Raw genomic sequence first — 16,371 nt, forward strand, 5'->3', positions numbered from 1 at the left:
CTAGCCTTGAATCACACCGGAGCATTCATTAAAATATTCTGATATGATGAAGTATTTATATAGCATGCTCACTCCTGAGAGGGACTCTTCTTAGAAGACTAGTTAGTTAGAACCACTCAAGCTTCAAGCTGATGCCCTCGTTGCCTGTATGACCCTATTCCTTCATGTCAGCGCATGTCTGTTGCTGTGCAGCCTGTCTCATGGGTGTATAAGCCATCTCTTTCATTTGACACATATTATTACCACAGAGGTGTTGATTCAAATAACAGTGGACACAGAGGGGTGTTTCAGTATGTACTTACAGTTCATTTTCTCTTTTTCGTTTCATTTCCTTTCCTTTGTAAAATACTTAATATATACAAGTCCCAGCTGTTTACAAGTGTGTATTTGAAGTAACTGTTCATGTGGAAATGTATACTCTGAATTGCAGATGGAAGAAACATATGCACAGAAATAGCTACAGATGTGCATATAATGCTTCATGTTCCACTTCAGGTGCCCTATCAAAACATCAAAAAATAATAATCATCTGTATTTCTTAAGGGGTGGTTAAAATGATGGCTATTTACTTGGGCAACCTCCTGTAGTCATGTAAAATATAAACCCTTAAATCTTTTCGGAAAGATGGTCATCGCCTCAGGCATAACAAGGAAAATGGTGGAGAAGGTTGCTGTCAATACAGGTTTGCATGCATGTGCTTAACATATAGCTAATACACTATTCTTACACGTTCACAAGACATTTTATTAGATACATCTTGCTAGTAGCGGTTTGTTTCTTTGGCAAAGCTAGCTTAATTCTTCATGGCTTGGATTCGATGAGGACATAAAAACATTTCTCTGACATTTTGGTCTATATTGACATGAAAGCATCACACAGTTGCTTCAGATTTGTTCCACCACATCGCAGAAGAGTTCTGGTGGCCGTGGAGGCCATTTGAGTATAGTGAGTACAGTACAGTTTGTAATGAATCAAATTGAAAGCACTTTGTACTAAGGGGCCTAAAGTATGCCAAGAAAATATCTTGGTTTGAAAGAGGAGTAAAAGAGGCCATTTATGTCCACTGTGAGCGACCATCTTTGAACAGAGGCGGTGGCTTATGACACAAACTTTCTGAAATCTATAATCCAGTCCCTTCCCAGACGCCTTAACGCCCACTCACATCTCGGGGCATCTGACCTCAGGAAATCACATGATAGGGTGGGGCCAGGTTTCACAATGAGCTCACCCAAAACCTTGACTGATTGTGACCTACACCCGTTTTCACACCTTGGCTGGTGTGATTAGGTAGAGGATCATTAGGGTGTCGATTTGTCCCTCTTGGGGGGAAACTCCCACAGGGTTTAAACCTGGGACTCTCCACTATTTGACCCTAGAACTGAAGAAGCTTCTCAGATGAGAGGTGAAACGTCTTCAAGTTCAGACGCTTTTCTTTCCAAGCTCCTTAGACTACGATGACCTGGATGACTGAGAACCTTCACAGACAAGAAAGTATCTCCCACACCATTATACCAGCAGCCTGAACTCTTGATCCAAGGCAGGTTGGATCGATGCTTTCATGGTATTTACGCAAAACTCGGACCCTGCCAACAGCAAAAATCGAGGCTCATCAGACCAAGAAACACTTTTCCAATCTTCTACTGTCCACTTTAGGTATGCCTATGCAAATGTTATGCTCGGTTTCTTGACAGGAGTGGCACCTGATGTGGTATTCTGCCACTGTAGCCCATCTGCTTCAAGGTTCAATGTTGTGTGCATTCTGCATACTTTAGTTCTGACGAATGATTGTTTACTAGTGATCAGTTACTGTTGCCTTCCTGCTCAAAGCAGTCTGGCCATTCTCCTCTGCCCTCTGGCATCAACACCATCAATTTTCACCCAGAGAACCGCAGCTCACTGGAAGTTTTCTCTTTTTCAGACCATTCTCTGTAAACCCTAGAGATGGTTGTTTTGGAAAATCCCAGTAGAGCACCAGATTTTGAAATACTCAACCATGCCACATTTAAAGTAATTGAAACTGCCTTTCATCCTCATTCAGACACTCAGTTTGATCTTCAGCAGGTTGCCTTGACCATGTCCATGCATGTTCTTAACATATGGCTAATGCACCATAAGGGTCTAATATAACCCAAATCATTATATTTTCCTAAAGCTAATCTCTCCATAATTTCCATCTTGATGTGGATTTTGTAGGTTTTTACACAGCTTTACTGGCGTCGCCACCATTTACATCAAATGCACGCCGTTTCAAGAGTGTGCCTCTTAGGAGTGACGTTATGCTTTGAATACAAGAGTTAAATTTATTCTATAAGGAGTGTGAAGGTGACCAGGTGTATATTTTTAAAAAGAGCTGAGGGTTTAATTTGCCTTGCATATGCTTTCATCATGTCAGCATATATGTCTTTAGTGATCACACCTAGAGGGGAAATGCCTTTTTCTTTAATCCCAGAATTCAAAGAGTGAATAACAACTGAGCGCCGCATTAGTTTATTAGAGACTTCAAATGGAAGACAATGACTAAAAAAGGACTTCAGTTTTATCCTCCCCTCTTGCACCTGCCTTGTCAGAGCCAGACATTTTTTTCTAGCTCGCTGCACTCATCCTCCATCCTACTGCCTTGAACACATGCACAAAAACCCCCATTGTGCTTTGACGCTGGGTTATGCTGCATACACCAAATGTTTTGAGCCTATTTAAGAACACTCTGCTCTGTTCTTCCTTTGAAAGTATTTTCATTTTGTCTGTGTAACTTTAAAGAAAATAGAGATATTGTAGGACTACACCACCCACACCCACATGTCCTCTCCCTAGATGGTTACAAGCTGAGGGAGTGGGTGGAGAGAAGCTGTGGTCTGGGGTCATTGTGTCAAATCTGTGGAAAAACAGGTTTCACTTGTTAATCTTTCGTTGGTCTGTACAGCTCATGCCCCCTCCTGGGTGCTTATAGCCAGTGATCTTTCACATCCCACCTTAAGCTTCCCTCACACTGTTCCATTATAGCTTGTGTTTCCGTGTTGTCTTTGCCTTCCTCCTGGCTTCCTTCCTTTGTCTAGCATTCAATGCATTTCGTGGTTGGATGCAGGGCTTCACTGCCTCACCCGCTGAGCCCTAACACATTCCCGATACCACCATCTGAGTCTCCCCTTTTTTAGGTTGCTGTTGTGCTGGTTATTGTGCTTATATGAAAGCATTTTTTTAATATTACTTAAACACAACTACTTAACAGCTTTTTTAACATTTGCATCAAAGGTGGTACAGCGTCTTAGCGATCAGCTGCCCAGAGCCATGATTTTCAAATGACACCCTCGAAAAGCTTTCAGATGGTGCCAACTGCAGATCCGTGGGTGGGGTTAGCTTAAGGGGTGTTTGTTTCAGTGGGTGACACCAGACAGTGTTGAATTATTAAAGAAGCCTCCATATACAGTGGTGTGAAAAAGTGTTTGCCTTCTTACCAATTTCCTAGTTTTTTGCATATTTGTGACACTTGCATGTTTCAGATCACCAGACTCATTTTAATATTATACAAAGATAACCTGAGGAAATACTAAATGCAGTTTTTAAATGATGATTTCATTCATTAAGGGAGAAAAGGTTTCCAAAACTACCTGGTCCTATTTCGAATTAACTGTGATTAACCTTTTTTTTTTGAAAATCTGAGTTCAGTTTCAGTAAATACATTCAGGGATGATTACTGGCAGACCTGCTGAATTAAGGAATCACTTACATAGAACCTGTCTGACAAAGGAAAGCAGCATAATAGATCTCTAAAAGCAACACATCATGCCACAATCTAAAGAAACACACGAGAAACAAAATCACAGACATCTACCGGTGTGGAAAGCTATTTCTAAGCCTTCGAGCTCCAGTGGATCACAGTGAGAGCCATTACACACAAATGGAGAAAACTTGGAACAGTGGCGAAGCTTTCCAGGAAAGACTGGACTACCAAAATTCCTACAAAAGCACATCGACGACTTATCCAGGAGTAGGGATGGCTACCGGTATCCGGTGCCATACCGGTGCCATAGCGTTTTTTAAAAGCCGAGAAATGCACCGAGTTACCAACATCCCCAAAGAACCTGAAGAGTAGAGTCCTGGCCCGTAGCCCTGCCAGTGTAGCAGAAATGATGACGGGTGATGATGGCAGCAGCAGCCGTTCTTCTCTGCGTGAGTAGCTTAATGTTGTCCGTGTGTAATTTACGTTGAGTAGGCTAACCACGTTATTAAATTAATGCATGTAAGGTGAACTAGCAAACACCGTCGTAGTTACATGCGGCTGTCTTCTTGTTTGATGGCAGATGCTCCCTTCACCCTGGCCAAAAATGCTAAAATGACCAAAGAAAAAGTGGAAAACAGTTAAACATGAGAGGTTTTTGGACAAAGTTTGTGTTTTTTCCATTGATTAAGGACTGCTTCCAGCCAAGAGTGATACCATATATGCCCTATAGCTGCAGAAAAGGCTAACATTGTTATCTTTTTACAAAAAAACAGCTGACCATGAGAGGTTTTTGGACCAACTTTGTGTTCTCCTTTCTTTAAGCACCGGTTCGAGCACCGTTTAAGCACCGGCACCGTTTCAAAAGTGCCGGTTTGGCACCGGTATCGGATAAAACCTAAACGATACCCATCCCTATCCAGGAGGTCACAAAAGAAAGTAAAACAACATTAATGAACCGTAGGGTTCACATGTTTCAGTTAAGGCCAGAGTTCAGGACACTCTGCAAAAATGGTATCCATTGAAGAGAACATAAAGGCTTGTCTCAGATTTGCCAAAAAACATCTTCATTAATGTGGCTGAATTACAACGATTCTGCAAAGATGAGTGGGCCAAAATTCCTCCACAAGCGCTGTAAAAGACTCATTGGCAGTTATCGAAAAGGCTTGATTGCAGTTGTTGCTGCTTAGGGTGGCAAACCAGTTATTAGGTTTAGGGGCCAATCATTTTTTTCACACAGGGACATGTAGGCTTGGATTTTTTTTACCCTTAATAAACAGCTTCATTTAGAAACTGCAGTTTGTGTTTACCTGTGTTATCTTTGACTAATATTTAAATTTCTTTGATGATGTGAAACATTTAAGGGTGAAAAACATACAGAAAATAAAGAAATCAGTATTATAGTATTAATCAGTATTAATAACCTTGCTACCTTAGTACCCATACATATTAAAATGAGATTTGTGGAAGCTGCAAACTATTTATGTTTCAGAAGTAGAAACGTCAAATCTATAATTGATCTCTCTATCGTTTTAGCATTGATACATGAAGGACTACTACTCCATATAACTTCCTGAAATGATAAAAGAAAGACTGCACACTGAACTTCTTTAAAAACAAAAACAACAAAAAAATCCATCTAATTAAATAAAGAAAGTAGGAACGCATTATGCCAAGCGGTCGCACTCTTTGATGAAACCTTTACAAGTGTGCAGTAGAGTGCAATTACCCCTCTGTGGAGACATTAGCCTTATCAGTGCCATCCATGTCTTCTCTCTGCTTTTTCTAAGAATGTCTGGGTCACTTGTTTCCTCTGCAGTGTCTGCTGCTGCTGCAGGCTGTGGTGGCTTCTAATGAATTCTGAGCCACTTTTTCTTCTATGGTTTGCCATTTTTTTTCTTAACCAAGAATTATTTGCCCGCCTGGATGAAATTTTCTTCCTAGAGCTGATGCTATGTGTTTATTAGTTGATAAATGATTACATAATATTAGTCTCCTTCAGTTTTTGAGTTGGTTGAGGGTTATGTAGTTCAAATTTGCAAAATCCAACTTTTTAAACACATGAACCTGCTGTAATGTACAGTTTTGTGCTCATTGTGGATTATGACTGTGCTGCTGTGCTTGGATGTTGAATTCAGGATTCATGATCCAGAGTATGGGCACAACTTTACATTCTTCTATTTAAAGAGGTCAGAATTCCAGCAACGTTTACTATGTAGATCAACTTCATTGGCTGGGGACTTTTACTATCAAAAGAGTCATTTTTAGGTAAATGTAAAACACCCAAAATCTTATTTATTTAGCCTGTTATGTATAATTGAGGTAAATCTTTTTGCGTATTTTGTTGTTGTTGTTAATAGTTATGATAATGCAGTACTTTAACTTGGCATTTTGATTATAATAGCACCGTGTTTCTGCCATTTGGCAGTGGCACAAAGTTGTTGTTTTTGTGCCCTTTGCTGCTTCAGTTTTATTTAGATCTTTTTTTTATGTTTATATTACATAGTGAAGAACAATCACAACCACAATTCACAAGTTTCACAAACTTTTTATTGGCAAATAAATAAAAATTGCCAATAAAAGTGCCCAAAAGTGTAGAACTGCAATAACTAAAATTGTTATCACTCACTTATTTTTTTAACCACCAGAATGGAATAATTGTGAAGGAAGAAATGTCTGGCAGAGCAGCTGTAACCTGTGTTTTGCAAATTAAAAGAATCCTGCTCTGATATATAAAAAAAACAGCAGCCAGTGAAAGTGAAAGTAACCAGACGTTTCATAATATTTTACTTAATTTTAATTAATTTTAGTTTGATTTAAGTCCAGCAACACATCAAACATACTAGTTTACCAGCAAATATGGTGAAAGCCAACAAATGTGTCTATTGTTAAATTCTCTATTCCCCTCCACAACTTTTTTTTCCCCTCAATTTTTAGTCCATAGCCGATGGGACTCAGGACTAGACATTTAAGTGCATACATTCATGCTAACCACCAAAATTGAGATTCTGCATAACTGATAAGATATATACAGTGGGGCAAAAAAGTATTTAGTCAGCCACCGATTGTGCAAGTTCCCCCACTTAAAATGATGACAGAGGTCAGTAATTTGCACCAGAGGTACACTTCAACTGTGAGAGACAGAATGTGAAAAAAAAATCCATGAATTCACATGGTAGGATTTGTAAAGAATTTATTCGTAAATTAGGGTGGAAAATAAGTATTTGGTCACCTCAAACAAGGAAAATCTCTGGCTCTCACAGACCTGTAACGTCTTCTGTAAGAAGCTTTTCTGTCCCCCACTCGTTACCTGTATGAATGGCACCTGTTTGAACTCATCATCTGTATAAAAGACACCTGTCCACAGCCTCAAACAGTCAGACTCCAAACTCCGCCATGGCCAAGACCAAAGAGCTTTCGAAGGACACCAGGAAAAGTATTGTAGACCTGCACCAGACTGGGAAGAGTGAATCTACAATAGGCAAGCAGCTTGGTGTGAAAAAATCAACTGTGGGAGCAATCATCAGAAAATGGAAGACATACAAGACCACTGATAATCTCCCTCGATCTGGGGCTCCACGCAAGATCTCATCCCGTGGGGTCAAAATGATCATGAGAACGGTGAGCAAAGATCCCAGAACCACACGGGGGGACCTGGTGAATGACCTGCAGAGAGCTGGGACCAAAGTAACAAAGGTCACCATCAGTAACACACTACAACGGCAGGGAATCAAATCCCGCAGTGCCAGACGTGTTCCGCTGCTGAAGCCAGTGCATGTCCAGGCCCGTCTGAAGTTTGCCAGAGAGCACATGGATGATACAGCAGAGGATTGGGAGAATGTCATGTGGTCAGATGGAACCAAAGTAGAACTTTTTGGTATAAACTCAACTCGTCGTGTTTGGAGGAAGAAGAATACTGAGTTGCATCCCAAGAACACCATACCTACTGTGAAGCATGGGGGTGGAAACATCATGCTATGGGGCTGTTTTTCTGCCAAGGGGACAGGACGACTGATCCGTGTTAAGGACAGAATGAATGGGGCCATGTATCGTGAGATTTTGAGCCAAAACCTCCTTCCATCAGTGAGAACTTTGAAGATGAAACGAGGCTGGGTCTTCCAACATGACAATGATCCAAAACACACCGCCCGGGCAACAAAGGAGTGGCTCCGTAAGAAGCATTTGAAAGTCCTGGAGTGGCCTAGCCAGTCTCCAGACCTCAACCCCATAGAAAATCTGTGGCGGGAGTTGAAAGTCCGTGTTGCTCGGCGACAGCCCCAAAACATCACTGCTCTCGAGAAGATCTGCATGGAGGAATGGGCCAAAATACCAGCTACTGTGTGTGCAAACCTGGTAAAGACCTATAGTAAACGTTTGACCTCTGTTATTGCCAACAAAGGTTATGTTACAAAGTATTGAGTTGTATTTTTGTTATTGACCAAATACTTATTTTCCACCCTGATTTACGAATAAATTCTTTACAAATCCTACCATGTGGATTCATGGATTTTTTTTTCACATTCTGTCTCTCACAGTTGAAGTGTACCTCTGGTGCAAATTACTGACCTCTGTCATCATTTTAAGTGGGGGAACTTGCACAATCGGTGGCTGACTAAATACTTTTTTGCCCCACTGTACATGTATACATCAAAAAGCACCAATCCCATATGTAACCATCATCACCATATACAACAGTTACCTTATTTAGCCAGGGAAAACAACTGGCCTGAACTTACATGACTTATGTCTAATGTACAGTGCTGTGAAAAAGTCTCGAGCCACCTATCATTTCTTTATATTTTGCTTCAACGGAGTGATGCTTGGTTGAAATTGCAATTGTTCTGCATGCTTTCCGAGGTTTTCCTTTCATCATTAGCTGCTTTTTAACTTGTTTCCACTTCAGTTCTCGTGCCTGATCATTCCCAGAGGAATCTTTCTTTGTCCGTTTGTTTATTTGTAAAGCCAATTAACACTGACATATAAATCATTCAAGCATAAAAAAATGCACCTAACTTAAGGAATGAACCTGTGTTGTGTCCACTCATAACAGCCGACTTAGCAAATATACATTTTTAAATTTTATCTCTATGCACTTTTTACTAGGAGCCTGTCAAAAAGAACACCTGCTTTCTTTGGTTGAATCGACAAAAATGCCAAAGATAACAGTTTGGCAGGCACAAAATAGGAGTTTTGCACAAATAATGTGATTCCCAAAGGTCTGTTAGCCAAATACCTGGCATATCTGGGCATGGTGTGCAGTGTGTCCTTTTAAAAAACGAGGAAACTGGACAAGAGGCTGACAAAAGAAGAAGTGGCAGGCCTAAAAATGATCTACAGCAGATAAACAGCATCTAAAGGTCATGTACTTAAGGAAAAACTCCAACGACCTTATATAGGACCTGAGAGAGGCATCTGGCCCTTTACTTGTTCCATTTACTGTTCACTGAAATGATCTTGATGCATGGCTGTCGAGAAGCCATTCTTAAGGAAGAGAAACCAGGAAAAAAAGGTGTATTATGCCAAATTACACAAGACCTGGACAGAATATTGGTGGTAGAATTATGCACAGTACTGTATCCTTGTACACCGTAAAACAATGTTCATAGTTACTGCTTACTAAGTTAAATATTTTGAGCTTTGTCACTTCTGACATTTTCTACCTTTCCTTGATTTGATTTGCTCCACTTTAAAGTGGAGCACTTCTACTCCTTCAACATCAGTATACAGTATGTGTCTGACGTCACGATGTAAGTGCATGTGGAGAGGGATAATAGGAAAGCAATCAATCAATCAGTGTAAGCCCTGTTAGGCTATTGAGAGTATTATGCATGCAGTCGTAGATTGTATTTGTTATTATTGCTGTATGTGGTTGTTTCTGGAAAGCATTGGTTTTCGAGGAATGTCTAACTAACTCAAAATTTAAAGTTTAGCAGCCGGCTTCAAACCAATCACTTTAAAATGTTATTTGTGATATTACTAAAATGAATATGCACAAGCACAATCACATTTAGCTATCAATAAAGTTCTGCTGGATTTCTTTAGAATTCAGGATCCTTGACACCAAAACAGATTATAATTTCTACTCTGCAGTTTGTCACAGGAATCTGTCACAGTGAACATGGCAGGCAGATTTTTCCTCTGTAATGTGTGATGCATTTATTTTAAGCTATAATTCCCCACTGCCTCTCAGCCTATGTCAGATACGAGTGTGAACAAAAGACTCGAGCCAGTAGAGAGATTATTAAGACGTATTTTAGATCATAAATCATCCTGTCAGGAACTCAAAAGACTATAATGTGTATATGAAGTACTGTATATATAAAGAAGAAGATGGTGACAATGATGATTAGGGTGTGACTGGAAATGAATAAATACATCATTGATCAAGACGCACCTTTTGGAGCTGAAGGCTGTATTGAAGTCTGGGGGTAGATTTGGACATGAGGCCGGAGGCATTGACGGTACAGTCTCTGAGGCTGCGGCTGTCGGAGAAATGAGCCTGGAGTTTCTCCCTGTGTCTCCTGTGGAGGAAATGTGCCGGTGAAAAAGGGAGAACAAATGTAAGTCTACAACAAAACTAAAGAAATAATCCAGAACAATGGATAGACTGATGACAATACAGCATGCAATTAGGAAAACAAAGGGATTTCTATGAGGCAGAAAAAACCTCCCTACAATAGCTGCATTTGCTCTGCTGAAGATTCATTCTTCTTTTTCGTTGTTACACAGTTTAATAACGGTTTCTTTTTAGGTCATATTCTTCACACGCATCTAATGGCAACGTTGTTACATTTATTGACTTGTTACCATTTATTTCTGAGACTCACTTACAGATCACACATAGTAGACAAGATAGGCCCTGTCAATGAATTTCACATCTACTCACTGAAGACAGACACACACATATGTGCGAATTGTGACGATGAACTAATATATGCATTTTTTGTTATGCAGCGATAAAACATCCTGTGACAGTTTGAGGTTTTTAAAACGGTGAAATTTAACATTTCTGGAACAAACCATAGCTGAAAGTGACATTCAGCGTTCAACTGTGATTACTTTTCCGAGGTGAAACTTAAGGTGGTAAATGTGCGCCACAAAAATAGCTTTAAAATGAACAAAAAATGCATGAAAATAAAATTTAAAACTACATGACTTTAATCAAGGTTTTATTGATTTACTATGAAAGCCAAAGTTTGGATTCTCTCATCTTTGCGGGGAGAGAGGGAGAATTCACATGCAGTGATATCCATACATACAGCAAGAAGCCTTAAGTTATAGCAGTGGGAACAGATATAACCTAAGGAATTGAAGTAAAGTCAAGTTTGCTGACATGAGCAGACATTCCACTTTTCTTAAACTACTTAATTTTAGTTGTTCTGCCACATTTTTACCTACTCTGTCTTTTCTCTTTACCACACATACACACAAAAAATGAAACAGCAAAACGTGACAAAAAAAAAGTCATTTTTTAAAATTTTTTTAAAAAAAGGAAAAAAAGATGATACCATTCTTTCATTTCGGATTAAAATTTGATTGCATTAAAATTTAATTGCTGCCTAAGACTTTTGGATTAAATTTTAATTCACCATTAAATGTTCATTTTTAAATTCTAGAATGCAAAATTCTGTCTGCAGCTGAGACTCATTAAGTGTTTCCTGCATAAAGGATGATGGCGAGAAGTAAAAAAAAAACTTTTTAAAAATGTGGAAAGCAACAAATCATTGCATTGGTTTACAGGGTTAACAAACTATAATCCAACCACCTAATGGCTTGGAGGGATTAAAACGTTCTGCAGGAACCCACTCTAATAAATAATAATAATGACGTTATACCACCTAAAAGCAACCTTTCTGAAAACTTTACTAATCTTTTCTGAGAAGTACTGATACAAACAAAATTTCGCATTTTTTCTTGAGAGGAAAAACAACCACGGAGTTTGAAAAGCTATTTATCCACGGTAGCCTGGCGCACAGCTATTTTTTTTGAAGGAAAGATACTTATTATCACAGGACTTGTGATTTTGGATAATTTTCAGTACATTAATTCTATCTGTGAGCCAGGACTATCTGTTCATGTTGACCAATATGTGCTGCACTGCTCAGGGCACTACACTACTCAAAAATAAAACCACCTTTTTTGTTTTTGTTTAGCAAGCTTAATTTAGCCAGCACAGCATTCATTCACTCCTACTGAATGGATATACATACACACACTCTTCCAGTTCTTTCCCTCTGCTTTCTTTTTCCTTCTTCTTTGGTGCCATGCATAATTGACTTTGGTGGTCTGCTTCTGAGCCACCAGGAAACCCTCTTATCTTGTCACACACATGTACACGTGCACTTAGGGTCTACTGTACTTGAACTTGGTCTGTCTCTTGCCATATCTGAGTATTTTGTTTTGTGTGAAGCATTTTGTGACACACCTGCTTGCTAAAACCACTTTCAAATAAACCTTACATGAGTATCTGTCCCAAATGCATCCTACACTATTTAGATTTGTTGCCTTGCTAAAACATCCTCTAGCTGACTCACACTTAGAATTTCATTGGGCTCCATGCCATGATAGTAAAGTGCTCTTTCTGCACAGCCGGGGGCATACGCTACTAATGTGGTTCTCGCTGGCATCACTCACTTGTTGTGGCGGTAGAGAGCCATACATGCCACTCCAAGAAGACAGATCCCCGAGGCAATGCTGAAGATGGACAGCACCTGCCTCTGGTAGGTGTCACCACTCTCTGTGGGGGAGAGAATACAGTTCAGTCCAATGAATTTCTGCTGTGACATAAACGATATGGACTATGGTTGCGATTGAGCTGAGAGGAAGAGATGGATCATGATGAATTAACATACCAAATACACATAAAGGGTGGAATGACATACACTCGAAACCGCGCGCAGACATCTGCCCACAATCTGCATTTGCATAAAGCGACCAATGCTGCTGTCAGTAAATGTCACTGTTTGAGGAAGAGATAGGGACATGGCAGACACAGGCAGGGCTCAGTGACGTGCTAACTGAAGTGTGATAATCATTTCGTTCAGACAAACCCAGCAGGGACCGATGGACTGTCTGCACAGCAGGACCAGCACTTGGTGTGTACGTGCATGCAAGGGTTGCATATGTGTCAGCATTCAGAGACTGATGGCGACAGGAAATTAGCAGCAAATGAATGCTCCCGGAGCTTCTTGTCAGACCCCTGCACGTCAGCGGCAGAGGCTTAAGGTCACAAGCAGCTGGGACAAGTTGTAGTTGATCCCAGCAAATATCTGTCTCACTGAGCAACTGGATTGTGGCGCTGAAATACTTAGCACGGTGCACGGTGTGGAGTTCAAGGGCACGCACCCACTGGCTTAGCAGAAACTCTCATGACAATACTATCTCATGATCAAAATGAGCACAATCCATAACCAGCAACTCATATCACTAATCCACAAAAGTCGCTGAGAGTTTGAGACACTTCTCTGATCCACCAGCATCCATGACCTTACGGGCAACGTCCTGTGGCATTACTTGATCACTCAAAAACAACAAATCCCCCTGTGTCTGATTTTACTACCTTGACAACTGCAGGGGAAAGTGCAGAGAACATCACCGCAACCTGCTCCTGACCTTTAAGGGCTTGTCTGTGGCTTTTGATGTTGTCAACAGAGAACTGTCCTGGGAGGTCTTCTTGAGCCGTGCTTGTCGGTCCAGGTTTATCAACTTCCCTCAACTCTTGTTTTTGAGGGCAGATACTGCTGGAGAGCGTTTTTGTTCAAAGCTAACGTTTGAGTGCAACCATGCCTTCTGTTTTGCACCGTTTTTTTCCCCTCGCCCCACCGCTTTCTTCCTCTGCATTACATCAGTGCTGCATCAACACAATTTTTGATAGTATGATGTAACTGAGTTCAAACAGGAGAGAAACCTTTTTAAAATTAGAGTGCTTCTGGCAACAGATAAAGATAAAATCTGAACATATCCTGGAGTGACAGTATGTGAATATATATATAAACATTGGAGGTCCAAACTACCCACTCAGCTCCCATAGAAGGGAAGCAGGATGAATTAAATATAGAAGTGATCCATAGAAATGCTGCAGGAGTGGCCTGCTGTGGCCTGCTGTGGCACATGATTGCTTATTTAACCAATAAATAGTGGGGGTTAGCTTGGTTAGGCTGGATCACATTTTTTACTGTTAAAACAATAAATGTTCTGAAATGAGAAATTATTGAGTTGGAAAAAATAGTCAATCGACAATATACTGTGTAATGACGCAAATATAACTATGTATATATATGAAAAAACCCAATATAAGCTCCTGAATTACTGAATTGTATAGTCTGCTTCTATCCTATAATTTTAAAGGGATTTAAAAAAAAATTTGTTTGTTTATTGCTGTGCAGGTAGAAGAGGAGAAATGTCCTGCAGCTGCTCAGTAAAAGTTGGCTTTTTTCTTTGTTTATAAGTAATGTGCCACTTGGAAATCCATGTCCCTGTAAAGCCTCCAGCCTTTACCATCAGTGAAATGACCTCTGCATGGTTGCATATCTGAAAGATATTGAAAACATTTTTTCCTGCTCCTGCATTATCAGTGCTCATGTGGAGCACCACCTGAGACAGGCCTTTGCCTTCCCCCCCCCCCCCCCCCCCTTTTTTTTTTTGAGGGATGAAAAAGGCTTTTCCATAATGTGAACATAAAAACAGCTGTCTACAAAGCTCTGCTGAATGGCTGCAAGGAAAACCGACATGCAGTCTGTATATAAAACCATTACAGGCCTTTCATGCCAGATGCCTACAAGGCATTCTTGAAATTAGATGCAACAGCACGTTATAAAAGAACCCCACCAAAGTGAAGAGTCTTAGCTATATTGGCTAAGCCGTGTTATTTTGACTCAAAGACAAGACAATCCCATATGGCCGCTATGCCAGCGATGCACTCTACACTTGACAAGAATAACGTGCTATAATGAAGTTCATGCTAAAGAATCCATGAGAAAATGGGGTATTCAGCCTGCAAAACATCAGAGTCAACTATTCTGAGTCACAAAGAGCTTCAGTTGCTGGGCTAAAAAAAAAAAAAGCAAGAAAATCAAAAGACAAGATTACTTTTAGAGCGCTCAATTCTACTTCAAACGGAGCTTTGCTGTAGTCTGACAGGCTGTCTCAGACTGTCACATATCAGATTTATATAACAAGCTATCAAACAATTCATTGATAAAGAAAAGACGAACTCATGATGGAACACAATGAATAAGAAACCCAACCAAAAAAAAAAAAAATAATCCTATCTGTACCTCTGTCTGTCACCTGTCCGGCTATCAATTGATCAGTCCTGCTCTCATTTTCTCTAATGCATCCGCCCACCTCCAGTAGCATTCTGAACTAATTTAGTCCCCCAGATTAAAGTTACTGAAGTGAGGAATGCTGTTTGCAGGGCATACATCCTCTCCCTCCCTCTATTTCCTGGAGCTAGCGTGTGATGTGACAGCAGTGTATGAAGCCATGTTAATGGAAAACTTCATAGCATGCAGTGTTAGTTTTTATGTATGCACAAAAGCAAGGCAGAAAGTGGAAAAAAAGATGGGAAAAGAGAAAATGAAAAACGGTGTTGCAGTGTATGTGTGTGTAGTCTGGGGTGATGAGACTGTCTCTCGCCTCCCTTGTTTTTTTTCTCTTAGTTTGTTGACAGTCTGTAGGAAAGTAGAGAAGTACCTAAAGTAACTCCAATGAAAATCCAGAGAATTAAAAAAAATCTATATGCACTGCTTCTCATTTCAGTATTTGACCTTCTGTGGATTTTTATATTTTATATTATACTTTAGATCCTATTGTTAAACTTGACTAAACATTTACACCAGAAAAAGGCTCAGCCTCCTAATTGAACTTGGTTTGGTTTTAGGTTATTTAATCTAAAAAAAGAATAATGTATTCATGAATACACATTGATTAGTCCGTAATTATGTTCTCTAACAAAATGATACATTCACATAAAGTTTGGATTAACCCATTACATATACACTGGGTTGAGATGGCCAGGAAAAACAGCAGTGCCTACTGAAAGAAAACTTCAGGATATCTTTAACAACTCACCTCACTATTACTGTCACTGGACAGAAGTGACCTACACCGACTCATCGAACCATATCAGTGAGTAGATGTGAATGCTCGGGCTATTGATAGCTGAGGTTAACAGCATACTGACAACCTACACTCACTGCAGATGAACGGCAGCCAGAGGTTTGGAAGTGACTCAGCAGTAAAAATGTAAAATACAACAAAATATTTTATTTGTGGTTTATTCAAGTGTTAATATTCAAATATGTTAAAACATGCCGGCCAAAGCAGTTATCGAGTGCAGTCTAAATTTGACATTTCTAATCTCTCTTAGCTAACTAAAATGTGTTTGGCCTAAAGGGGCCACCGTAGTTAGGGTTATGGCTAGGTGCTTGAATTGGAAGAGGTAAAAAAAAACTGAATTCAAATGACTGCAATCTGTGATCTACTGACATCCAGTTGTGAGATTTTACACACTGTACCTTTAAGAGTACTGACGGAGACTTGCTTGAACATGGTCGACACTATCTGAAGAATAGAAACTAAATTGCTTCTACTTTTAAAATGAGGGTAAGTTCAATTTTAACTTTCTACAGAACGACTACTAAATTTTAGTAATC

At 39.9% G+C, this 16,371-nt stretch overlaps 1 protein-coding gene across 1 annotated transcript in view; it reads right to left on the reverse strand.

Moving 5' to 3' along the window:
* The window catches only part of nrg3b (neuregulin 3b), a 211,243-nt gene that overhangs the window by 16,791 nt on the left and 178,081 nt on the right, over positions 1–16,371 (reverse strand). Inside the window, exons 5-6 of the mRNA XM_086303657.1 lie at positions 12,350–12,452; positions 10,110–10,236 (exon numbers count right to left, since the gene is read on the reverse strand). Coding sequence (XP_086159783.1) covers positions 10,110–10,236; positions 12,350–12,452 — 230 coding nt within the window. The remainder of the gene's footprint in view (positions 1–10,109; positions 10,237–12,349; positions 12,453–16,371) is intronic.

The sequence above is a fragment of the Aulonocara sp. 'chitande type north' Nkhata Bay genome, linkage group LG8 (genome assembly GCF_057382095.1).
Source record: "Aulonocara sp. 'chitande type north' Nkhata Bay isolate Kocher_YH1m ecotype deep benthic linkage group LG8, A_spYH_male_GT1.1, whole genome shotgun sequence".
NCBI lineage: Eukaryota > Metazoa > Chordata > Actinopteri > Cichliformes > Cichlidae > Aulonocara > Aulonocara sp. 'chitande type north' Nkhata Bay.